This window comes from Thalassophryne amazonica, chromosome 6 (genome assembly GCF_902500255.1).
Source record: "Thalassophryne amazonica chromosome 6, fThaAma1.1, whole genome shotgun sequence".
Lineage (NCBI taxonomy): Eukaryota > Metazoa > Chordata > Actinopteri > Batrachoidiformes > Batrachoididae > Thalassophryne > Thalassophryne amazonica.
Window position 1 is genome coordinate 6,905,233 of NC_047108.1, and position 25,356 is coordinate 6,930,588.

The 25,356-nt window shown below is 42.1% G+C and overlaps 1 protein-coding gene across 2 annotated transcripts in view; it reads right to left on the reverse strand.

The window, feature by feature from the left end:
* The window catches only part of l3mbtl1 (L3MBTL histone methyl-lysine binding protein 1), a 123,969-nt gene that overhangs the window by 72,665 nt on the left and 25,948 nt on the right, over nucleotides 1-25,356 (reverse strand). For both annotated transcript variants that reach the window (XM_034171716.1, XM_034171717.1), the window contains 3 exons: nucleotides 13,273-13,438; nucleotides 2,250-2,388; nucleotides 1,513-1,561 (listed from right to left, as the gene is read on the reverse strand). In XM_034171716.1, coding sequence (XP_034027607.1) covers nucleotides 1,513-1,561; nucleotides 2,250-2,388; nucleotides 13,273-13,438 — 354 coding nt within the window. The remainder of the gene's footprint in view (nucleotides 1-1,512; nucleotides 1,562-2,249; nucleotides 2,389-13,272; nucleotides 13,439-25,356) is intronic.

The following is a 25,356-nucleotide window of genomic DNA, read 5'->3' on the forward strand; positions in this document are numbered from 1 at the left end:
GATTTTCAAATCTTCTTCAACCTATATTCAATTGAATACACCACAAAGACAATAAATGTAATGTTCAGACTGATAAACTTTATTGTTTTTATGCAAATATTTGCTCATTTTGAAATGGATGCCTGCAACACGTTTCAAAAAAGCTGGGACAGTAGTATGTTTACCACTGTGCTACATCACCTTTCCTTCTAACAACACTCGAATTCTGTTTTTTTAACATCCCAACTTCATTGGAATTAGGGTTGTATAGCGCATCATACATGGTGAAACTCAAAGCCAAGAAAATTGCAAACAGGCTAACAAATTTTAAGGTTTCCAGTCCAACCTTTGAGATTCATGACCCAGAGAAGGTTTTGACACCAATCTGGCTTTTTCTTTTTTATGTCAAAAATCCAGAGACAAGTTCATTCTGGCCGATTTTGCATATTTTGCATTATTGCAAAAACATTTTCCACCTGCAAATGGGTGGTTAGAACAGGCTACTCCTCACATTGCAACGGTATGAAGTTTTCCTGTGGGTGACCCGATGGATCAAAAGTTATTAGCATTAACACGTTTTTATGAATTATAACTCCATTATAGCGTTTTCACTGACCATTTTTTTTGTATACAGAGAGATTTTTCCTAACATCTACCAACCTTGTAAATTTCATATCTTAATTCCGCCTGATTTATGCTGCCCAATCACTTTTAGTACCTAGAAAAAATAACTACCAAACTAAAAAATAAAAAATAAATAAATAAATAAATAGGGTCTTTTGAGCAGCTTCGCTGGTGCTCAGATCTTAAAAAGTCCTTATTGTAGTATCTTTAATTTACATTACATCTTAATCTTTAATTGAGTTCTGAGCCAGAAAGTGAGGCTCCCAATTTACCAGCCGATTTACTCTCCTGGTCATGAACTTTGGATAATGACTGAAAGAAAAAGGTCGCAGATACAAGCAGCAGAAATGAGATTCCTCCATCGGGTATCTGGTCTTACACTCCTGGGCAGGGTGAGAAGCTTGACTGTCTGGGAAGGACTCGGAGTAGAGCCATTGCTTCTTTGCAATTTAACACAGCCAGCTGAGGTGGTTCGGACACCCGGTGAGGATGCCCCCTGGTCGTCTCCCTAGGGAGGTCTTCCAGGCATGTCCAACTGGGAGGAGACCCCGGGGAAGACCTAGAACACGTTGGAGGGATTGTACGTCCCCCAGATGGCTTTGGAAGCCTCAGGATTCTCTGGGAGGAGTTACAGGACTTTTCAGGGGATAGGGAAGTGTGGGTGGGGTGCTTAGTCTCCTGCCACGGTGACCCGGATAAGCACCAGAAAATAAATGAACGAATGACTACTATGTCATCATATATTTTATTGTCTTAACTGCAGATTAACGCTCACACACACACACACACACACACACACACACACACGCCTTTTACCCAGCACAGGTATCAAAATAAATCATTATTAGAGATTAAAACACTGGAAAATAAGAGCAAAAACATGTGTTGGACAAAAGACTGAATGCTAACCTCCTCTGATATGTCTGACATCTGCTTTTGAATCATCCATTTTCTCGTCCTGAAAATTAAAAAAAAAAAAAAAAAACTGTTAAATGCATTTTCCCCACAATAACTAACTCACAGTCATTTTTTTTGTGCAAAATGCACCCAGCAGTTGATTTGGCCAAGCCAAATGTTCTTGGAACCTTTTGGATTTGTTTGATGGCTTGTTTTGCTGACAGCAGCTCTCAAGGTCTCACACCGGCTGACAGCAAATTATGTCAAATGCAAACCGTTTAAAACAGCTGGACACAATTTATATGCTTCCTTCAAGTGAAATATAGATAATTGAGCTCCTAAAATTGCAGAACTTTGTATTACAAATGTCTTCAATTAATCTAGAATAAAACACCCTCAAATTAAATTAAATCTTAAAATCTCCACATAAATCACCTACATTTTTATCTTAACTCAAATCCACTCTGGTGTGCAGTGGGTCACCTGCCTGAGTCTGGTCTGCTTGAGGTTTCTTCCTCAATATCCTCAGAGGGAGTGTTTCCTTACCACTGTCACCTGTGTGCTTGTTCTGGGGGTTGGTAAGGTTAGACTTTACTTGTGTGAAGTGCCTTGATGCAGCTTTGTTGTGATTTGGTGCAACATAAAATTACAATAAATTGAAATTGAAATTTGTGTGGTCCACTCCAGTTATTTATGAAGCTCTTCTCATTTCTAAAATAGAAATAACAATATAACCCTGCGACACCCACCGTGCCCTCAATGTCGGAGTCATCCTCAGACGGACTGAGGTACTCCTTCTTCTTCCTCTTCCTCATAGGTTTCAGGTGGTCCGGATTCAGAGAGGAGATCCTCCCGCCTGCGGGGACTTTTTCTATTCCAACACTCCTCCTGAAAACATACACAATCAATCAAAGAATTCTTCCAGCTAAACACCAAACTTTGCCCAAGTCAGTTTGGGCAGAGTGTGATTGATTGACCTGACAAAGTGATTTTATCAGTTGGTTTGATTGTCACTTAACAGGACTAAACCACATTTTATTTTAACTCTTACACTTACTAAAGATAAAGATCAACTTTATTTATCCCAACGGAAATTATTTTGCCAGAGTACAGACACAGTAAACAGTAAATAATGGTTAGTTAAATACACAATTACAGAAAGTGTTAGCATTAAATAGAACTCAATCAATTAATTTTTTTTTACAATAAGTACAACAAATTTATGCAAAATGACTGGAAGATATACTGCACAAGATGAGACGGTGCCTGCTCCCAGACCACCAATAACCAGTAAAAATCTATTTAAGCATAAAAATTCAAAAAGAAAAAATAATATAGCACCTTCAACTGCACCACAGACTAAAACAGTTAAATGTGGTTTATTAAACATTAGGTCTCTCTCTTCTAAGTCCCTGTTAGTAAATGATATAATAATTGATCAACATATTGATTTATTCTGCCTTACAGAAACCTGGTTACAGCAGGATGAATATGTTAGTTTAAATGAGTCAACACCCCCGAGTCACACTAACTGTCAGAACGCTCGTAGCACGGGCAGAGGCGGAGGATTAGCAGCAATCTTCCATTCCAGCTTATTAATTAATCAAAGACCCAGACAGAGCTTTAATTCATTTGAAAGCTTGACTCTTAGTCTTGTCCATCCAAATTGGAAGTCCCAAAAACCAGTTTTATTTGTTATTATCTATCGTCCACCTGGTCGTTACTGTGAGTTTCTCTGTGAATTTTCAGACCTTTTGTCTGACTTAGTGCTTAGCTCAGATAAGATAATTATAGTGGGCGATTTTAACATCCACACAGATGCTGAGAATGACAGCCTCAACACTGCATTTAATCTATTATTAGATTCAGTTGGCTTCGCTCAAAATGTAATTGAGCCCACCCACCATTTTATCCGCACTTTAGATCTTGTTCTGACATATGGCACAGAAATTGAAGACTTAACAGTATTCCCTGAAAACACCCTGTTGTCTGATCATTTCTTAATAACATTTACATTTACTTTAATGGACTACCCAGCAGTGGGGAATAAGTTTCATTACAGTAGAAGTCTTTCTGAAAGCGCTGTAACTAGGTTTAAGGATATGATTCCTTCTTTGTTATGTTCTTCAATGCCATATACCAACACAGTGCAGAGTAGCTACCTAAACTCTGTGAGTGAGATAGATTATCTCGTCAATAGCATTACATCCTCATTGAGCACAACTTTGGATGCTGTAGCTCCTCTGAAAAAGAGAGCCTTAAATCAGAAATGCTTGACTCCGTGGTATAAACCACAAACTCGCATCTTAACGCAGATAACCCGTAAGCTGGAGAGGAAATGGCGTCTCACTAATTTCGAAGATCTTCATTTAGCCTGGAAAAAGAGTCTGTTGCTCTATAAAAAAAGCCCTCCGTAAAGCTAGGACATCTTACTATTCATCACTAATTGAAGAAAATAAGAACAACCCCAGGTTTCTTTTCAGCACTGTAGCCAAGCTGACAAACAATCAGAGCTCTACTGAGCCGAGTATTCCTTTAACTTTAACTAGTAATGACTTCATGACTTTCTTTGCAAATAAAATTTTAACTATTAGAGAAAAAATTATTCCTAACCATCCCAAAGACATATCTTTATGTTCGGCTGCCTTCAGTAATGCTGGTATTTGGCTAGACTCTTTCTCTCCGATTGTTCTGAGTTATTTTCATTACTTACTTCCTCCAAACCATCAACATGTCTATTAGACCCAATTCCTACCAGGCTGCTCAAGGAAGCCCTACCATTAGTTAATGCTTCGATTTTAAATATGATCAATCTACACTCAACAAAAATATAAACGCAACACTTTTGGTTTTGCTCCCATTTTGTAGAATTTCACAGCTTTACTTCACTTCCTGAAGATTTTATTGGCTAGAAAGTGATGACAGCCAGGTGTCAAGAAAAACAGGATCCATGTGGAACAGTAACATGATTAAACAGAACACACACAGAGAGCACATACCTCCACCAAGGACTCATATACCCCCCCCCCCCCCCCCCCCCACACACACACACACACATATATTTCTTTTTGTTAAGAATTTATCTACTCAACAAAAATATAAATGCAACACTTTTGGTTTTGCTCCCATTTTGTATGAGATGAACTCAAAGATCTAAAACTTTTTCCACATACACAATATCACCATTTCCCTCAAATATTGTTCACAAACCAGTCTAAATCTGTGATAGTGAGCACTTCTCCTTTGCTGAGATAATCCATCCCCACCTCACAGGTGTGCCATATCAAGATGCTGATTAGACACCATGATTAGTGCACAGGTGTGTCTTAGACTGCCCACAATAAAAGGCCACTCTGAAAGGTGCAGTTTTGTTTTATTTGGGGGGGGGGGGGGTACCAGTGACCACCATTTGCCTCATGCAGTGCAACACATCTCCTTCGCATAGAGTTGATCAGGTTGTCAGTTGTGGCCTGTGGAATGTTGGTCCACTCCTCTTCAATGGCTGTGCGAAGTTGCTGGATATTGGCAGGAACTGGTACACGCTGTCGAATACGCCGGTCCAGAGCATCCCAAACATGCTCAATGGGTGACATGTCCGGTGAGTATGCCGGCCATGCAAGAACTGGGACATTTTCACCTTCCAAGAATTGTGTACAGATCCTTGCAACATGGGGCCGTGCATTATCCTGCTGCAACATGAGGTGATGTTCTTGGATGTATGGCACAACAATGGGCCTCAGGATCTCGTCACGGTATCTCTGTGCATTCAAAATGCCATCAATAAAATGCACCTGTGTTCTTCGTCTATAACAGACGCTTGCCCATACCATAACCCCACCGCCACCATGGGCCACTCGATCCACAACATTGACATCAGAAAACCGCTCACCCACACGACGCCACACACGCTGTCTGCCATCTGCCCTGGACAGTGTGAACCGGGATTCATCCGTGAAGAGAACACCTCTCCAACGTGCCAAACGCCAGTGAATGTGAGCATTTGCCCACTCAAGTCGGTTACGACGACGAACTGGAGTCAGGTCGAGACCCCGATGAGGACAACGAGCATGCAGATGAGCTTCCCTGAGACGGTTTCTGACAGTTTGTGCAGAAATTCTTTGGTTATGCAAACCGATTGTTTCAGCAGCTGTCCGAGTGGCTGGTCTCAGACGATCTTGGAGGTGAACATGCTGGATGTGGAGGTCCTGGGCTGGTGTGGTTACACGTGGTCTGCGGTTGTGAGGCTGGTTGGATGTACTGCCAAATTCTCTGAAACGCCTTTGGAGACGGCTTATGGTAGAGAAATGAACATTCAATACACGAGCAACAGCTCTGGTTGACATTCCTGCTGTCAGCATGCCAATTGCACGCTCCCTCAAATCTTGCGACATCTGTGGCATTGTGCTGTGTGATAAAACTGCACCTTTCAGAGTGGCCTTTTATTGTGGGCAGTCTAAGGCACACCTGTGCACTAATCATGGTGTCTAATCAGCATCTTGGTATGGCACACCTGTGAGGTGGGATGGATTATCTCAGCAAAGGAGAAGTGCTCACTATCACAGATTTAGACTGGTTTGTGAACAATATTTGAGGGAAATGGTGATACTGTGTATGTGGAAAAAGTTTTAGATCTTTGAGTTCATCTCATACAAAATGGGAGCAAAACCAAAAGTGTTGCGTTTATATTTTTGTTGAGTGTATCTTTATTAGTTGGCTATGTACCACAGGCTTTTAAGGTGGCAGTAATTAAACCATTACTTAAAAAGCCATCACTTGACCCAGCTATCTTAGCTAATTATAGGCCAATCTCCAACCTTCCTTTTCTTTCAAAAATTCCTGAAAGGGTAGTTGTAAAACAGCTAACTGATCATCTGCAGAGGAATGGTCTATTTGAAGAGATTCAGACTTCATCATAGTACAGAAACAGCATTAGTGAAAGTTACAAATGATCTTCTTATGGCCTCAGACAGTGGACTCATCTCTGTGCTTGTTCTGTTAGACCTCAGTGCTGCTTTTGATACTGTTGACCATAAAATTTTATTACAGAGATTAGAGCATGCCATAGGTATTAAAGGCACTGCGCTGCAGTGGTTTGAATTATATTTATCTAATAGATTACAATTTGTTCATGTAAATGGGGAGTCTTCTTCACAGACTAAGGTTAATTATGGAGTTCCACAAGGTTCTGTGCTAGGACCAATTTTATTCACTTTATACATGCTTCCCTTAGGCAGTATTATTAGATGGCATTGCTTAAATTTTCATTGTTACGCAGATGATACCCAGCTTTATCTATCCATGAAGCCAGAGGACACACACCAATTAGTTAAACTGCAGGAATGTCTTTCAGACATAAAGACATGGATGACCTCTAATTTCCTGCTTTTAAATTCAGATAAAACTGAAGTTATTCTAAGGTTTGTAAGAGTAGAATGGGAGGCAGAGCCTTCAGCTTTCAGGCTCCTCTCCTGTGGAACCAGCTCCCAATTCGGATCAGGGAGACAGACACCCTCTCTACTTTTAAGATTAAGCTTAAAACTTTCCTTTTTGAAAAAGCTTATAGTTAGGGCCGGATCAGGTGACCCTGAACCATCCCTTAGTTATGCTGTTATAGACTTAGACTGCTGGGGGGTTCCCATGATGCACTGAGTGTTTCTTTCTCTTTTTGCTCTGTATGCACCACTCTGCATTTAATCATTAGTGATTGATCTCTGTTCCCCTCCACAGCATGTCTTTTTCCTGATTCTCTCCCCTCAGCCCCAACCAGTCCCAGCAGAAGACTGCCCCTCCCTGAGCCTGGTTCTGCTGGAGGTTTCTTCCTGTTAAAAGGGAGTTTTTCCTTCCCACTGTCGCCAAGTGCTTGCTCATAGGGGGTCCTTTTGACCGTTGGGATTTTTCTGTAATTATTGTATGGCTTTTGTCTTACAATATAAAGCGCCTTGGGGCAACTGTTTGTTGTGATTTGGCGCTATATAAATAAAACTGATTTGATTTGATTTGATGTTTGACAATATCACACATAACTGAATACCTCTGTTCGTTTTGTATTCATCCTGCAGAAGGGGGAGGAATTATACAGTCTGATTGCCACAGGTAGGAAAGACCTCCTGTGGCGTTCTGTGGTGCACTTCGGTGGGCTCAGTCTATGACTGAAGATGCTCTGACAGGACGTCCGTGTGGCATGCAGGGGGTGGGAGGTGTTGTCCAGGATGCTGAGCAGCTTCCTCAGCATCCTCCTCTCTGACACCTCCACCACAGACTCCAGTTCAACCCCCAGGACAGAGCCAACTGTCCTGATGAGCTTCTTGAGTCTGTTCATGTCAGCTGCCAGCTGTAGTGTGCAGCTGCCCCAGCACACTACAGCATAGAACAGTGGTCTCCAAACTATTCCAGAAAGGGCTGAGAAGGTGCAGGTTTTCTTTGCAGCCACTGACTTCAGCAGGTGATTTCACTGATTAATATCCCTTTGAACAGGTGGGATGAGTTCATCAGTGAAATCACCTGCTGGAGTCAGTGGCTGCAAAGAAAACCTGCACCTTCTCGGCCCTTTCTGGAATAGTTTGGAGACCACTGGCGTAGAAGATAACCACCGAGTGATAAAACATCTGTAACATATTTCTGCAGACATTAAAAGATCTGAGCCTCCTGAGGAGGTACAGTCGGCTCTGAGCTTTTTTATACACAATATCTGTTTTTACAGTCCAGTCCAGTTTGTTGTCTATGTGGACACCTAGGTACTTGTAGTAGTCTACAATATCCACCTCTGTTCCATTGATGGTAACTGGGTTCGGACGGGTCTTCCATCTTCTGAAGTCTACCACCAGCTCCTTCATCTTAGATACACTGAGCTGCATCGTGCGCAGATAAGAGAATATTTAGAGTGGAATCCTGCAAATGGTGATACAAGCATCAAATTCGGCACAAATACTCCTTAGGCATTCCTCTTTTGAAAAAAACAATTGGCCACTTGAATGTTTAATCTGCAAAATTAGAAGATGCTCTCATCATATTGAAAACTATACCACATTATTTGCCTGATCATAAAGATTCCAAAAAGGTATAGTTTGCACTATCTATGGCTGAATTCTGTGGAGTTATGGGATATAAAAACAGCAAGGGACTGCAGATGTAAATGAGCTTTAAGATAACTCTGGTACAATGCATCAAGTGGAAACATTTATGTTCTTTATCGTACATGGTCCCTTTACAAATAAACAAATAAAAAAAAAAGAATGGTGACAAAGGTCAGTAACAATTTGTACAGGGGTCCAAAGTTAAAGTGCTCCAATTTTGGTAAAACGTGATGGAAATTATTAGTTAAGATAACAGGGTTTTAAAAAGGAACAAATTGCCCCATGTATTGTGCTTAGTTATCATGTTAGGGGGTAACATATGTCACATGTCATAGAATCCAATGCACGTTGACCTTGTATCACCTCTACTTTGGAGACCAAATGTTCAACTAGGTTTGAGTGAGTACACCACTATCTGTATAGAATAGAATAGAATAGAATAGAATAGAATAGAAAAAACGTTATTGTCCCCGAAGGGAAATTTGTCCTGGGCACAGTGCTACATGTTGCTTAAAACAGTACAGAAAACAATAAAACAAATACACACAACACACATTCAGCCACAGAGTTAGTAAAGTGCAGATTAAGTGCTGTGCAGAGAATCTGCTGTACGTGAAGATATAGAGTTCAGCAGTTTAATAGAAGACGGGACAAAGGACAACTTGATTCTGTTTGTCCTACACTGAGGCACCCTCAGTCTCCGTCCCAAAGGCAGCAGGACATACTCACTGTGAAGGGGATGCTCTGGGTCCTTTGAAATAATTTCCCTCTTCCTACCACTGCATCTTCATACGTATAAGGCTTAAATAGGCAGGTAATCTTTTAGCCCTACAACTTTCATGGCTGTTTTATGGATGTGAGCGAGCTTGTTTTTCAGCTGGACAGACAGGGTACCAAACCACGCTGTGATCCCATTTGTTGCTCTGTAAAAAACAAGCAGGATGTTGATTCCCACTCCATACAGCCTCAGCCTCCTTAAAAAGTACAGCCTCTGCTGCAGCTGTTAGCAGAGAGAGTCAATGTGAGCCTTCCAAGAGAGAGCACTGCCCATGTGGACCCCAAGATATTTGTAGGAGTCCACTTGCTGGATGATCACATTATCTATGTGGACAGGTTCATGCTCACATAAATGCCGAGGATCAAAAACAATTTCTTGTGTTTTTGTTGGACTAATCACAAGAAAGTTCTTTTCACACCATTTTGTACATAAGTCCCTTTGGCTGCTCCCTTGTTTGCACTCTGGGTCGCCACAGCAAATCCAAGGTGGATCTGCATGTTGAATTGGCACAGGTTTTACGCCAGATGCCCTTCCTGACGCAACTTCACATTTCATGGAGCAATGTGGCAGGGGTGGGATTTGAACCCGGAACCTTCTGCACTGAAACCAAGCACATTAACCACTTGGCCACCACCCCTGCTTTCACACCATTTTGTGAAGCTGTCAATTTCATTGTGATATAAGTGTTGTGTGGGCCGCTGAAGAGGAGGTACTGCTGGCCCACCACCACCAGAGGGCGCCCTGCCTGGAGTGCGGGCTCCAGGCACCAGAGGGCGCCGCCGCCTCACGGGAGCAGCCTCGGTGACAGCTGTCACCCATCACCTGAGACAGCTGACGGCAATCATCAGTGGGGTATATCAGCAGGACGGCATCTCCACCTCATTGCCGAGATATCGTTTCTACCGGAGAGGTAACGTATCGAAGCAAACGGAGTGTATCTTTTTGGATTGAGCTAGTTTTTGGATTACTGTTCCAACGAGAGGTGGAGGTAACTTTCCTGCTGTTCGGAGTCCTGGGTGCAAACGCGCCCCCATCTAACTGTTCTTTGTTCCTCGCCAGCAGTACCAGGTCCGACACGCGGAGGCAGTGGCCACCTGGGAGTTCGGGACTTGGCGGCTCCAGTATTCCCGGGGTCCTGTGGCGGAGGAAGCCGTGTGGTTCCGGTCTTACCTTGGAGAGGCGTCTCCTATCTTCGAGCCTGCCCACACGACACTTTTGTGAATTGACTGTTGTCCATTTCCGTGATTGGTTGTATTCGTTGTGCACATTCACAACAGTAAAGCGTTGTTATTTTGACTTACTCCATTGTCCGTTCATTTGTGCCCCCTGTTGTGGGTCCGTGTTCCTACACTTTCCCAACAATAAGGATGTGTCCGTATCCTTAGATAAAAGACTCACAATAGCAGTGTCATCTGCATATTTCAAAATGCTATTATTTTGATGTGTGTTTTTACAATCATTTGTGTAGATGGTGAAAAGCACTGGTGATGACACACTGCTTTGTGGAACCCCGGTCTTGCTGTGTCTAACGTCTGATAGTATCCCATTGACCTTGACGCATTGAGTTCTGTTGTTTAAAAAAGCATTTTATTAAAAAAGCTCTGACTCCCATTGCAGACAGTTTCTCTAAAATGAGATGTATTTGTACTGTATTAAAAGCAGAACTAAAATCAACAAATAGAATGTGTGCATAGGCCTTGGTATCTTCCAGATGTTGAGACACAAGATGGACAATGCTTAGGACAGCGTCTTCAGTGCTCCTGTTTTTCTTGTAAGCAAACTGATTAGTGTCCAGCATTGAGTCCACTTCTCTCTCCAATAGTGACACAACAAACCTCTCAAAACATTTCATTTTTTCTGTATCTGTTCAGCCATCTAAATTATCTGTATCTGTACTCATAGCGGGCGGGGCCTAAGCCGGAAGTGGCCGTGGTTTGACTGGAAATGGGTGGGGCTTATATCTGTACATTATTTTAAGTCTGAAATTGATACGGATTGATCAGAAGTTGCTATATTTATTGTTTATTTGAAAACTATTTACAGAACAGCCTCAAAATTGAGACTCAAATCAATGATTTTGATCACAAAAGTCAAAGAATTATTTACAGAACAGCTTCAAGTTTTTTATGAACTCAGAATATGAATATTCTTAAGTGTATGAATGAATATTTACAGAACAGCCTCAGAATTGAGAGTCAATGTTTTTGATCACAATAGTAAAGGAACTATTTACAGAACAGCTTCAAAATTGAGACTCAAATCAATGATTTTGATCACAAAAGTAAGAGAACTGGTTACAGAACAAGTTTTATATGAACTCAGAACATGAATATTCTTAAGTGTGTGAATGAATATTTACAGAACAGCCTCAGAATTGACATTCAATGTTTTTGATCACAATATTAAAGGAACTATTTACAGAACAGGTTTTTTTTAATAAACCCAGAACATGAATATTCTTAAGGGTATGAATGAATAACAGAACAGCCTCAGAATTGACATTCAGTGTTGTAGGAAATTATGAACTAAGTATGCATGAACAAGAGTTGTCATAGTCAACACAACTTTCTTTTTATTATTATTATTATTTTTATTTTATGATCAAACTGTGATTTTTTTTCAATTATTTCTTTATTTTTACGACCTAATGTTCTTAGCATTTTGATTAAGGTTTCTGTGCGTGTGTGTGTGTCCGTGTGCATGTGTGTGTGACTGAGGGAGAGGGAGAGAGAGGTTGTTCTAAGACTGTTCATTTTTTAATGATCTGTGTGAACTTGGTGATTCATGCAAACATCCAGTGATGGCAAACAGGGAAATAATGTCAGCCTTGTTCAGTGTATTCTTCTCAAAAACAACGCATTCAATACGAGCAAAGTTTTCCAACTGACTTTATATCACCAGCCAGCAAACAAATGGTTGAAAAAAAAAACCCGACCGGAGTGGAGGCAGTGACCAACACAACACGAGCCGTTTTCAGCTCTGTCGTGTCAAATGCACCGCATACGTTATGAAACAAGTTCACCAAGTAATGTTAAATGCCATACAAACCAAAACACAGGCGAACTGAAGAATAATTAAGGAGCACAGCAACATGAGCTAGAGTCAAGCCAAACACAGAGAGAGAGCAGATCCTGTCTGCGTGTGTGTGAGAAGCTGCAGAGACGTCTCTGTGTAGGGAGGGGTGGGCGCTGTGTGTGACTGGCCAATCACAGAGTGTGAAGACAGTCAGTTAGCCAATCAGGATTTTCCTTCAGCACGAACACAGATATTGACGGGTTTTATTCGGATCATGCTTGTACTCGTCAAAAATGCTTTATCTGTACTGGATACTCGTCTGAAATGAGTACCTGGCTCAAGCCTACATTCAACACTGTCAAAACTATTCCATTTATTAATCCTATTTCCTCAACAAATAATTTGCATTACATTTTACCAAAATTGGAGCAAGTTTAACTTTTGACCCCTGTACAAACTGAAACTGACCTTTGTCACCATTCTTGCTGTTTTTACCCCATAACTCCATAGAATTTAGTCACAGAAAATCCAAACTATACCTTTTTGGAATCTTTATGATCAGGCAAATCATGTTGTATAGTTTTCAATTTGACTGGAGCATTTTAAAATTTTGACCCCTGTGTAATTCTTCAGTTGACCCCTACCTGGCCACCTATTGAAAATTCAAGTGCCCAGTCGTTTTTTTTTTTTCAAAAGAGTAATGTCTAAGATGTATTTGTGCCAAATTTGGTGCTTTTATCACCATTTGAAGGATTGTTTCAGTTATCTGCTGCACTGGCAGGTGGTTGAGTCCGAACTACTCCATAAACCTATACTACGCTCATTATATGTCAGTGATGACCTGGTTGCAGTTATTTCTACACAACATGCACATGTAACTATAAAAGAGCAGCAGGAGTAACGTACCTGTCGGCAATCGGGTCTCTCCGCAGCTCTTCTGTGTGCATCCTTTGAGCTCTGTGTTCATGATTCTGTTGTGCTGGTCCTCCAACCTTGAGTTCAGGTCTTGCCTGAACCAGCCTGTCTGGCTCCACAGCCATACCCCTCACTGAGCCGACAGGAGCTGACAGATCTGGAATATGAAGAACAAACATATAATTTAAGATGTGAATTATATGACACTGCATAAAGCAGGTAGAACTGAATCAATTTAGCAGTTAACTGCTTTGTCAATCAATTAAAAAAAAAGTGGCAACTATTCAGTCAGTTTCTCAAGGAAAAAATGCCAAACCAGAGGAGGTTTCTCTAAGACTGCAAGGGAAGCTCAGCTTCCCTTAAAATGTAAAAAAAAATAAATAAATGGTCAAATATATACAGTTTATTATAATTTCATTAACTACAAATGTGTTAGAACACATTCATCTTGAAGACGAGTTCATTCAGAATTAGCTACTTATCACAAATCGATTGACTCTATTTTGTTAACTTCTCATAAATCTTTTTCTCATATGGTTTGTTGTCAATGCATTTTCCTGTAGAAGCCGAGCATCCATTCTCTTCATTGGGACTGCCTGGAAAGGTTTTTTTCATTGCCACGAAATGCGACAGTCATTGGATAAAGCCACAATTTTGTCCCACCCCCGGACACTTAGCTCGTCTGGGGGTGAATGGAGCTGTGGGCGGGCCTGGACGCTGGAGTTCTGTACAATGATTGGATTATCAGTCGAAAGGCTGAATCTCGTTTTGATTGACAGCTAGGAAAGTGAGAATTAGTTTGCACATTTTTGTGTATTTATGCATTTTTAAATTTATATCAAAGCGCTATAAATCACTGTTTTAAAGGCTCACAGAGACGCAAACTGGATTAGATGTTATGTGAGAAAATCTAGGTGAGTTACTCTCTGCTTTGTTCTTCATTAAGTGTTTAAAAGTCATTGCATGTTAATTAACGTCCCGGTTTGCAACACAACATCAAAGTATTCATGGTTATAAGGCTATCCAGGCATATGTTGCAATAATTAGTGGTTTCTGATGTATTTTATTCATTTCAATTTCAATTTATTTTCATTTATATAGCGCAAAATCACAAGAGTTGCCTCACAGCACTTCACACAGGTAAGGTCTAATCTTACCAACCGCCAGAGCAACAGTGGTAAGGAAAAACTCCCTCTGAGGAAGAAACCTCAAGCAGACCAGACTCAAAGGGGTGACCCTCTGCTTGGGCCATGCTACAAACACAAATTACGGACGAATATACAAGAAATGCTGTTGGTGCACAGGACAGGAGGGTCGCCAACATGAATACAACTCCCATCTCTGGATGGAGCTGCACCTTAAAGAGAGAGAAAAAAACAGAATCAGACATCAGAAAGAGAAAAAATACTGTATAATTTGCCAGCATTAAACAACAAGAAAACAGAAGAAATACTAAGGTGATCGGCGGCCACTAGCCCTAAACCTCACTAAAAGACCCACAATTTAGGTAAAGTTGAGGCTGCGGCCCGATCCAATTACTAATAAATGAATTAAAAGAGTAAAAAGCGTAAAACAAAACTGTAACAGTATGCTAGCTGTTATATGGCTGGGGGGGCCTGGCTGCCGGTTTGTTTCTGTTTTTTGGTTTTCCTCCCAGGTGGCGTGCGTTTGGGACTGAGTGGCTGTGTTGCTGAGGCTGTCAGGACCTCACCCTGATCACCTGCGACTCGTCAGGACTCACAGCTGTGGTGCATCTGGATGGATTGGAACATGTTGGCATTTAAGACTGGAGTGCACAGTGTGTATTTGCCAGAGACTCGACCTTGTGACCAGACGGGTGAGATCGTCGTCTCGGGAGCCATCTCATCAGCAGCGGATGCTGAGAACGTCCAGGTTTGATGCACAGTCTGTGAAAGAGGAGGGGGTGAGGTCTCACGCTCGTCAGCACACTTCCTGAGGTACGTTAGATTTTGTGACTAACAGTTATACAGTCAGTAAATGTGGTGTCCCTCACACCTTATTGTATTGAGCTGTTTGTTAGTCATGTATCAGCTTCCACTGCAGTGGAGTTTTGTGAACTGGATGTTCCATGCCTGCAGGTTGGGAAGCTGATCAGTAATCAAGCCAGGAAGTGTTTGCTGTTTGTACACCTTTAAGTGTTCTGTGTGTAGAGTGTGGACTCACATAATGGTTCCTTCTTTCACAGACTCGGTTGTTGCGGCCACCTGGGGGGTGTCGGCGGGGTCCTTGGGTCCGAAACAGCTTCTGGCTCCGGACCGTTAGCGCTGCTGGGAGCGCACCACGCCAGGCCGCACCTTTTTGTTATTATATTATCACTGTTATGTATTAAATTCAGTTAGCCTTTGTACCGTGCTCTGCTTATTTCATACTGGGTCCTTCAAACGCTGGTCGGTTCTCCGAGCTGCGTCCGACACATAACAGTAGTCTCTGGCCAAACATCACGGACCCAGCGGTAGCAGAGACGGTAACGCGCCGGGAAGGCGGCAGCAGACGTTCAGTGGTTATCCGGATCAGTTGCGGGGCTCTCCGCCCGGAAGGTGCGTGTTTGAGACCCATTACTGGATACTGATTTGTGCTCTCTTGCAGCCGTGTTCCTGTGTTGTGCCTTATCCGTGGGTCGTGGTGGAGTGTGACTGGCGACGGCTTCGCGTCACACTCCGACCGGATAAGAGGTGTAAACGGGAGCTGCAAGAGTGCGTTTGTAATGGGTTCACGCGCACGGCGGAGCTCTGTTAGCACGGGTCGCTGGGCTTCCTGTGTTACAGTCGTAGCCCCGTTTCCCCGGATAAAGGTAACTACTGCGTCTGTTGTATCAGCTCCGGCGTTATTTAGTTGAGCACATTTTGGTTGTGTGTTGCACTCAGCTGCGCACATAAAAGCAGCTCGTTTGTTTTTTCTGTCGCCAAAGGGGTTTTTTCATTTTTAGCACTCTGGCTCCCCCTTGTGGTGACTGAATCACGTTACCGTCAAGCTCTTGAGTAGGAACAGGTGTGTTCCATTTGGTTGAGCTTGACGGTATAACTCACTGATTTGTTTTGTGTTAGTTCATTTTGTGTGGGTGTTTTTTGAGTTGGTTTTTGTGTGGGATTTTATTTTTTGTTGTCCACTATTTGTCTGGGGTTGTGACCCTGCTGCCTGTCTGAAAAAAAACAAAAAAAACAAAAAAAAGGACCCAAACAACTGTGTGTTGGTCTGTTTGTTTTTTCTTTTATTTCTTTTTGTTTCACATCCCCAGGGTTAGATGGAACGGTCCCCTGGGGGGTGATGGGGTGGTACTTGGGTTGTTTTTTCTCTTTATTTTTTGTTATGCCCTCTCTTCTCCTCTGACTCCAGCCGGGTGTGCCGTAGTGTCGGCATTGCTGGAGGGGTGCAGTTAGGTTGTGCTGGGCGTTTCCCAGGTAGCCTCTGCACCCGGGAGGGGAGGGGGGGGGTTTCGGGTATCTTTTTGTTTTCCCCCCCAGTTTCCGCCCTCAGGGTTTGACTGTGGTGTCCTCTGGGGGGGAAAGGGCGTTGGGTCCATCTAGCCGTGGACGGCCGGGGCTGGGTCCATTGGTCATGAGGGGAGGCGTCTCCTGGGGTTGACGAGTGGTCCTCTGGGAGGCGCTGGTAGTCCCCGTGGGTGACGTTGGATCCCAGAGGGACCTCGGCCGTGGTTATTACTCCTGGAGCTGGCGGGAGGCCCTCTGGGGGGTGTTGGTCCCTACGTGTCGTTTGGGGGGAGGAGGGGGGGTATTTTGGCATTTTTGTTTGAGCTCAAGTTTGGGTTGTTTTTCTTTTCTCCCCTTCCCTGGGGTTTGATGGAACGGTCCTCTGGGGGGGGGGTGTCTTAGTATTTTTGTTTGTAGGCTTGGGTTTGGGTTGTTTTTCCTTTCTCCCCTTCCCTGGGGTTTGATGGGACGGTCCCCTGGGGAGGGGGGGGGGTGTTTTGGTTGTTTGTGTTTTGTTTTATGACTAATTACACATGTTTGGATAAAGGCTGACCGCACAGGTGTAAGAACTCCTGGCCACACCTGTGCTAAGAGACTGTCAGAAACAAGGGCAAAGATGCAGCCAGTTCAACCAGTCTGTTGGAGGATGAACGCAGACGCGGTTTCCAGCCATGGTCCCTGGAGGGGGGTGTTTCTCCTGGGCCAGGTGTGTGTGGTCGCCGGGAGGCTTCCCGTGAGGGTGGGGTACTGTTATATGGCTGGGGGGGCCTGGCTGCCGGTTTGTTTCTGTTTTTTGGTTTTCCTCCCAGGTGGCGTGCGTTTGGGACTGAGTGGCTGTGTTGCTGAGGCTGTCAGGACCTCACCCTGATCACCTGCAACTCGTCAGGACTCACAGCTGTGGTGCATCTGGATGGATTGGAACATGTTGGCATTTAAGACTGGAGTGCACAGTGTGTATTTGCCAGAGACTCGACCTTGTGACCAGACGGGTGAGATCGTCGTCTCGGGAGCCATCTCATCAGCAGCGGATGCTGAGAACGTCCAGGTTTGATGCACAGTCTGTGAAAGAGGAGGGGGTGAGGTCTCACGCTCATCAGCACACTTCCTGAGGTACGTTAGATTTTGTGACTAACAGTTATACAGTCAGTAAATGTGGTGTCCCTCACACCTTATTGTATTGAGCTGTTTGTTAGTCATGTATCAGCTTCCACTGCAGTGGAGTTTTGTGAACTGGATGTTCCATGCCTGCAGGTTGGGAAGCTGATCAGTAATCAAGCCAGGAAGTGTTTGCTGTTTGTACACCTTTAAGTGTTCTGTGTGTAGAGTGTGGACTCACATAATGGTTCCTTCTTTCACAGACTCGGTTGTTGCGGCCACCTGGGGGGTGTCGGCGGGGTCCTTGGGTCCGAAACAGCTTCTGGCTCCGGACCGTTAGCGCTGCTGGGAGCGCACCACGCCAGGCCGCACCTTTTTGTTATTATATTATCACTGTTATGTATTAAATTCAGTTAGCCTTTGTACCGTGCTCTGCTTATTTCATACTGGGTCCTTCAAACGCTGGTCGGTTCTCCGAGCTGCGTCCGACACATAACAGCTAGCCATATGAAAGGGAAAAGAAGTGTGTTTTAAGTCTGGACTTGAAAGTCTCCACAGAAACTGACTGTTTTATTGATGCAGGGAGATCATTCCACAGAACAGGGGCACGATAAGAGAAAGCTGTGACCCGCAGACTTCTTATTCACCTTAGGGACACAAAGTAGTCCTGCACCGTGAGAACGTAAAGCCCGGGCCGGTACGTAAGGTTTAATTAGGTCAGCTAGGCAGGGAGGTGCCAGTCCATGAATAATTTTATAGGTTAGTAGCAGATTCTTAAAATCTGATCTCACTGGGACAGGAAGCCAGTGAAGGGATGCCAAAATGGGTGTAATGTGGTTGTACTTTCTGCTTGGTGTCAAAAGTCTGGCTGCAGCATTTTGAACCAACTGGAGACCCCTAATGTTAGACTGCGGTAAACCAGAAAATAGAACATTGTAGTAGTCCAGTCTAGAAGAGATAAATGCATGGATCAGGGTCTCAGCATCAGCCATAGACAGGATGGGACGAATCTTCGCTATATTTCGCAGGTGGAAGAAAGCAATCCTAGTGATATTTCTAATGTCACATTCATGTAAGTATTCATGAAAATAAGTGACGGAGAAACCAAAGTGTTTTGAACCACTGAATCAATATCAGTGGTGGGCACAGTTCCGCTAATCTGCTAATTATCAAAGCTAAAGTTTTCATTAGCGGATTAGCTTTCCAGATAACTTTGAAAACCATCAGCGGACCAATTAGCTTCTGATAAATTTGGTTCCGATAACTTTTAGACCGCTAACATATTTTTGCGGGCATTGTGAATAAAGATTAATGGTTAAAAACATTTGTAAAGTCTGAAATCAAAGATTTTGGTGCCTGTCTGTTACATGTTTTGTAACAAACAGACAGCCATGAATGGCACAGCTCTATCATTTGCAGGCAGAGGAGAACTAACTACAAAAGAGAAAGGAAGGGGGAGGGAAGAAAAAAAGATAATTTCTCATCACACCATACAGACCTGCCGGTCATTTCAATGGAGTTTTGCACAGGCAGGCAATTTTGACTTATGGTTATAATTTTAAGCAAACTAATTGCAGTCAAGTTATTGAAATTAACATCATGTGTGTCATTTTACAAAGCAAAAATATCAGCTATATGTTTTAGTTTTAAAGTAATGCACTAATTTTGAAGGTTTTAGCGTTTAGACACACATGCCACATTGCATTATGGGTACATTAGTTTCCTGATGACAGTGGTTGGCTGGTCGGTATCGGTTGTTAAGTGTGATGTAACGCATCATATGATTCTACTGGTGTGATGTGAGTCTACTGGTGGTTGGCTCTCACTGCGGTATTGTATCACTTCCTGTTCCGGAGCACAGCGGTGTTTTTCTGTATCTGTTAGCTGTTTAATCTGCGCAGTTACGCCAATCGGAGGTCACTAAAATTAACATTGAATCGGTGTGTAACTTTGCAAAAACAATGTCGGACTCTGTAGTTTTCTCTGGGCCCCTCCCCAATCGGACCGGGAGTGACATGTTTAGCCGCATGTTCTCCTTGAATTGCTGGCTGTCTGAGTGGTGTCCAAAAAATGAGGTGGGCTTCATAGATAATTGGCAAAGCTTCTGGGGAAAACCTGGTCTTGTTAGGAGAGACGGCATCCATCCCACTTTGGATGGAGCAGCTCTCATTTCTAGAAATCTGGCCAATTTTCTTAAATCCTCCAAACCGTGACTATCCAGGGTTGGGACCAGGAAGCAGAGCTGTAGTCTTACACACCTCTCTGCAGCTTCTCTCCCCCTGCCATCCCCTCATTACCCCATCCCCGTAGAGACGGTGTCTGCTCCCAGACCACCAATAACCAGCAAAAATCTATTTAAGCATAAAAATTCAAAAAGAAAAAATAATATAGCACCTTCAACTGCACCACAGACTAAAACAGTTAAATGTGGTCTATTAAACATTAGGTCTCTCTCTTCTAAGTCCCTGTTGGTAAATGATATAATAATTGATCAACATATTGATTTATTCTGCCTTACAGAAACCTGGTTACAGCAGGATGAATATGTTAGTTTAAATGAGTCAACACCCCCGAGTCACACTAACTGCCAGAATGCTCGTAGCACGGGCCGGGGCGGAGGATTAGCAGCAATCTTCCATTCCAGCTTATTAATTAATCAAAAACCCAGACAGAGCTTTAATTCATTTGAAAGCTTGACTCTTAGTCTTGTCCATCCAAATTGGAAGTCCCAAAAACCAGTTTTATTTGTTATTATCTATCGTCCACCTGGTCGTTACTGTGAGTTTCTCTGTGAATTTTCAGACCTTTTGTCTGACTTAGTGCTTAGCTCAGATAAGATAATTATAGTGGGCGATTTTAACATCCACACAGATGCTGAGAATGACAGCCTCAACACTGCATTTAATCTATTATTAGACTCTATTGGCTTTGCTCAAAAAGTAAATGAGTCCACCCACCACTTTAATCATATCTTAGATCTTGTTCTGACTTATGGTATGGAAATTGAAGACTTAACAGTATTCCCTGAAAACTCCCTTCTGTCTGATCATTTCTTAATAACATTTACATTTACTCTGATGGACTACCCAGCAGTGGGGAATAAGTTTCATTAAACTAGAAGTCTTTCAGAAAGCGCTGTAACTAGGTTTAAGGATATGATTCCTTCTTTATGTTCTCTAATGCCATATACCAACGCAGTGCAGAGTAGCTACCTAAACTCTGTAAGTGAGATAGAGTATCTCGTCAATAGTTTTACATCCTCATTGAAGACAACTTTGGATGCTGTAGCTCCTCTGAAAAAGAGAGCTTTAAATCAGAAGTGCCTGACTCCGTGGTATAACTCACAAACTCGCAGCTTAAAGCAGATAACCCGTAAGTTGGAGAGGAAATGGCGTCTCACTAATTTAGAAGATCTTCACTTAGCCTGGAAAAAGAGTCTGTTGCTCTATAAAAAAGCCCTCCGTAAAAGTAGGACATCTTTCTACTCATCACTAATTGAAGAAAATAAGAACAACCCCAGGTTTCTTTTCAGCACTGTAGCCAGGCTGACAAAGAGTCAGAGCTCTATTGAGCTGAGTATTCCATTAACTTTAACTAGTAATGACTTCATGACTTTCTTTGCTAACAAAATTTTAACTATTAGAGAAAAAATTACTCATAACCATCCCAAAGACGTATCGTTATCTTTGGCTGCTTTCAGTGATGCCGGTATTTGGTTAGACTCTTTCTCTCTGATTGTTCTGTCTGAGTTATTTTCATTAGTTACTTCATCCAAACCATCAACATGTTTATTAGACCCCATTCCTACCAGGCTGCTCAAGGAAGCCCTACCATTATTTAATGCTTCGATCTTAAATATGATCAATCTATCTTTGTTAGTTGGCTATGTACCACAGGCTTTTAAGGTGGCAGTAATTAAACCATTACTTAAAAAGCCATCACTTGACCCAGCTATCTTAGCTAATTATAGGCCAATCTCCAACCTTCCTTTTCTCTCAAAAATTCTTGAAAGGGTAGTTGTAAAACAGCTAACTGATCATCTGCAGAGGAATGGTCTATTTGAAGAGTTTCAGTCAGGTTTTAGAATTCATCATAGTACAGAAACAGCATTAGTGAAGGTTACAAATGATCTTCTTATGGCCTCGGACAGTGGACTCATCTCTGTGCTTGTTCTGTTAGACCTCAGTGCTGCTTTTGATACTGTTGACCATAAAATTTAATTACAGAGATTAGAGCATGCCATAGGCATTAAAGGCACTGCGCTGCGGTGGTTTGAATCATATTTATCTAATAGATTACAATTTGTTCATGTAAATGGGGAATCTTCTTCACAGACTAAAGTTAATTATGGAGTTCCACAAGGTTCTGTGCTAGGACCAATTTTATTCACTTTATACATGCTTCCCTTAGGTAGTATTATTAGATGGTATTGCTTAAATTTTCATTGTTACGCAGATGATAGCCAGCTTTATCTATCCATGAAGGCAGAGCACACACACCAATTAGCTAAACTGCAGGATTGTCTTACAGACATAAAGACATGGATGACCTCTAATTTCCTGCTTTTATACTCAGATAAAACTGAAGTTATTGTACTTGGCCCCACAAATCTTAGAAACATGGTGTCTAACCAGATCCTTACTCTGGATGGCATTACCCTGACCTCTAGTAATACTGTGAGAAATCTTGGAGTCATTTTTGATCAGGATATGTCATTCAAAGCGCATATTAAACAAATATGTAGGACTGCTTTTTTGCATTTACGCAATATCTCTAAAATCAGAAAGGTCTTGTCTCAGAGTGATGCTGAAAAACTAATTCATGCATTTATTTCCTCTAGGCTGGACTATTGTAATTCATTATTATCAGGTTGTCCTAAAAGTTCCCTGAAAAGCCTTCAGTTAATTCAAAATGCTGCAGCTAGAGTACTGACGGGGACTAGAAGGAGAGAGCATATCTCACCCATATTGGCCTCTCTTCATTGGCTTCCTGTTAATTCTAGAATAGAATTTAAAATTCTTCTTCTTACTTATAAGGTTTTGAATAATCAGGTCCCATCTTATCTTAGGGACCTCGTAGTACCATATCACCCCAATAGAGCGCTTCGCTCTCAGACTGCAGGCTTACTTGTAGTTCCTAGGGTTTGTAAGAGTAGAATGGGAGGCAGAGCCTTCAGCTTTCAGGCTCCTCTCCTGTGGAACCAGCTCCCAATTCAGATCAGGGAGACAGACACCCTCTCTACTTTTAAGATTAGGCTTAAAACTTTCCTTTTTGCTAAAGCTTATAGTTAGGGCTGGATCAGGTGACCCTGAACCATCCCTTAGTTATGCTGCTATAGACGTAGACTGCTGGGGGGTTCCCATGATGCACTGTTTCTTTCTCTTTTTGCTCTGTATGCACCACTCTGCATTTAATCATTAGTGATCGATCTCTGCTCCCCTCCACAGCATGTCTTTTTCCTGGTTCTCTCCCTCAGCCCCAACCAGTCCCAGCAGAAGACTGCCCCTCCCTGAGCCTGGTTCTGCTGGAGGTTTCTTCCTGTTAAAAGGGAGTTTTTCCTTCCCACTGTAGCCAAGTGCTTGCTCACAGGGGGTCATTTTGACCGTTGGGGTTTTACATAATTATTGTATGGCCTTGCCTTACAATATAAAGCGCCTTGGGGCAACTGTTTGTTGTGATTTGGCGCTATATAAAAAAATTGATTGATTGATTGATTGATTGATTTTCAACTTTCGGCTCCAAAAAGGCGTGATGTCATTGAGAACTGCACTGAGATGCTCTGATCAGGCTGCACTTAAACCGTTGAACACGGACAACAGCATTAACATCGCAACATAAAACTCTGTGTATATTGTGCCTAAAACTCTCCTGGATACATTAACTGGGTTTTTAGATGTTGTTATTGTGTTTGCTTTATGTAAAAATGTCAGACAGGTTGTTTCTCCGTTATTTTCAATGGGAGTTGCTGCGAGCTGCGATGGCTCCCTGTTCATGTCGTTTGGGGAGAAAGTGAAGTTTGCACTTTAACGTCCTGTTTATTGTAATAAATATTTTTTATGAACAAACAGACATGTATATTTTACCTGTGCATAATAAAATATATAAATTAAAAAGAAAAAAGTTTTATTAAGTGTTCTTACCTTAGAAACAGATGAATTTAATTGTAAACTTGCAGGTCTTTGACCAGATAACACACAGTTACTGAAATGTGTGGTGGGTGTTACAAATAAATCTGTATTTGTAAATATGCAATTTTTTCATTTGTAAAAAAAAAAAAAAAAAGGCAAATTGAAAACTGAAAATTGTCTTTGTTAAGTCCTTTATCACTTTCAGCGAATGTGTGGTTGCTCACACTGCCAAGAACACTGCCATCTACTGCCAGTTTCAGTTTTCAAATTGCCTTTTATTGGTTTAGTTTTATAAACGTTAACTTTTCAGTTAGCGGATTAACGGTTTAACAGTTATCAAAGCTAATGTTTTGGTTAGCTGTGCCCACCACTGATCAATATGACGCAATGGTTCAGTGTTTTGAAGCTTTGATACAATTTTATATGGTGACATCTGCTGGCCAGTCTTTAAAATAACATTTGCATGGAACAAAGTCAGGAAACAGGCTCTGTTATGTATGTGTAATAATAAAGGTTCTATGTGCTTCTTGAAATTTTTGATGATATTTTGGTTTAAAAACATAATTAATATTCTTGTAAAAGTAAGTCCCTTCGGCTGCTCCCTTGTTTTCACTTGGGGTCGCCACAGCAGATCCAAGGTGGATCCAAGGTGGATTGATTCTGGCACAAGTTTTATGCCGGATGCCCTTCCTGACGCAACTCCACATGACATGGAGAAGTGTGGCAGGGGTGGGGTTTGAACCGGGAACCTTCCGCACTGAAACCAAGCACACCACCTTGGTAATTGTGCCATCATAAAATACTGTATGTAACAAAGATAGAAATTGTGAAATGCTTATGCAGCTAGGGACTGTTATGACCATTTTACATATTTGAATTTACATATAAATAACATTCTTTAATGTTTGAAGCCCTGTTTCAAATAATACAGGAATTTCACTGGCATCACTCCCATGTGAACGCATGTAACAGATCAAGACACTGATCCATAGCTGTATTAAATTACAAAGTTAAATTAAATACAATTTCACAAGCTTGAGTGAGATATGACCGACCTCCACATCTGGATCCAAATCAATCTATCTATCAATCTCTCTATATCTCTCTCTCGCTCTCTCTCTCTCTCTCTCTCTCTCTCTCTCTATATATATATATATATATATATATCTCACTCACTCTATCTCTCACTCACTCACTCTCTATCTCTCTCTCACTCACTCACTCTCTCTCTCACTCACTCACTCTCTATCTCTCTCTCTCTCTCTCACTCACTCTCTATCTCTCTCTCTCGCTCTCTCACTCACTCTCTCATTATCTCTTTCTCTCTCTCTCTCTCTCTCACTCACTCACTCTCTATCTCTCTCTCTCTCTCTCCTCACTCACTCACTCTCTATCTCTCTTCT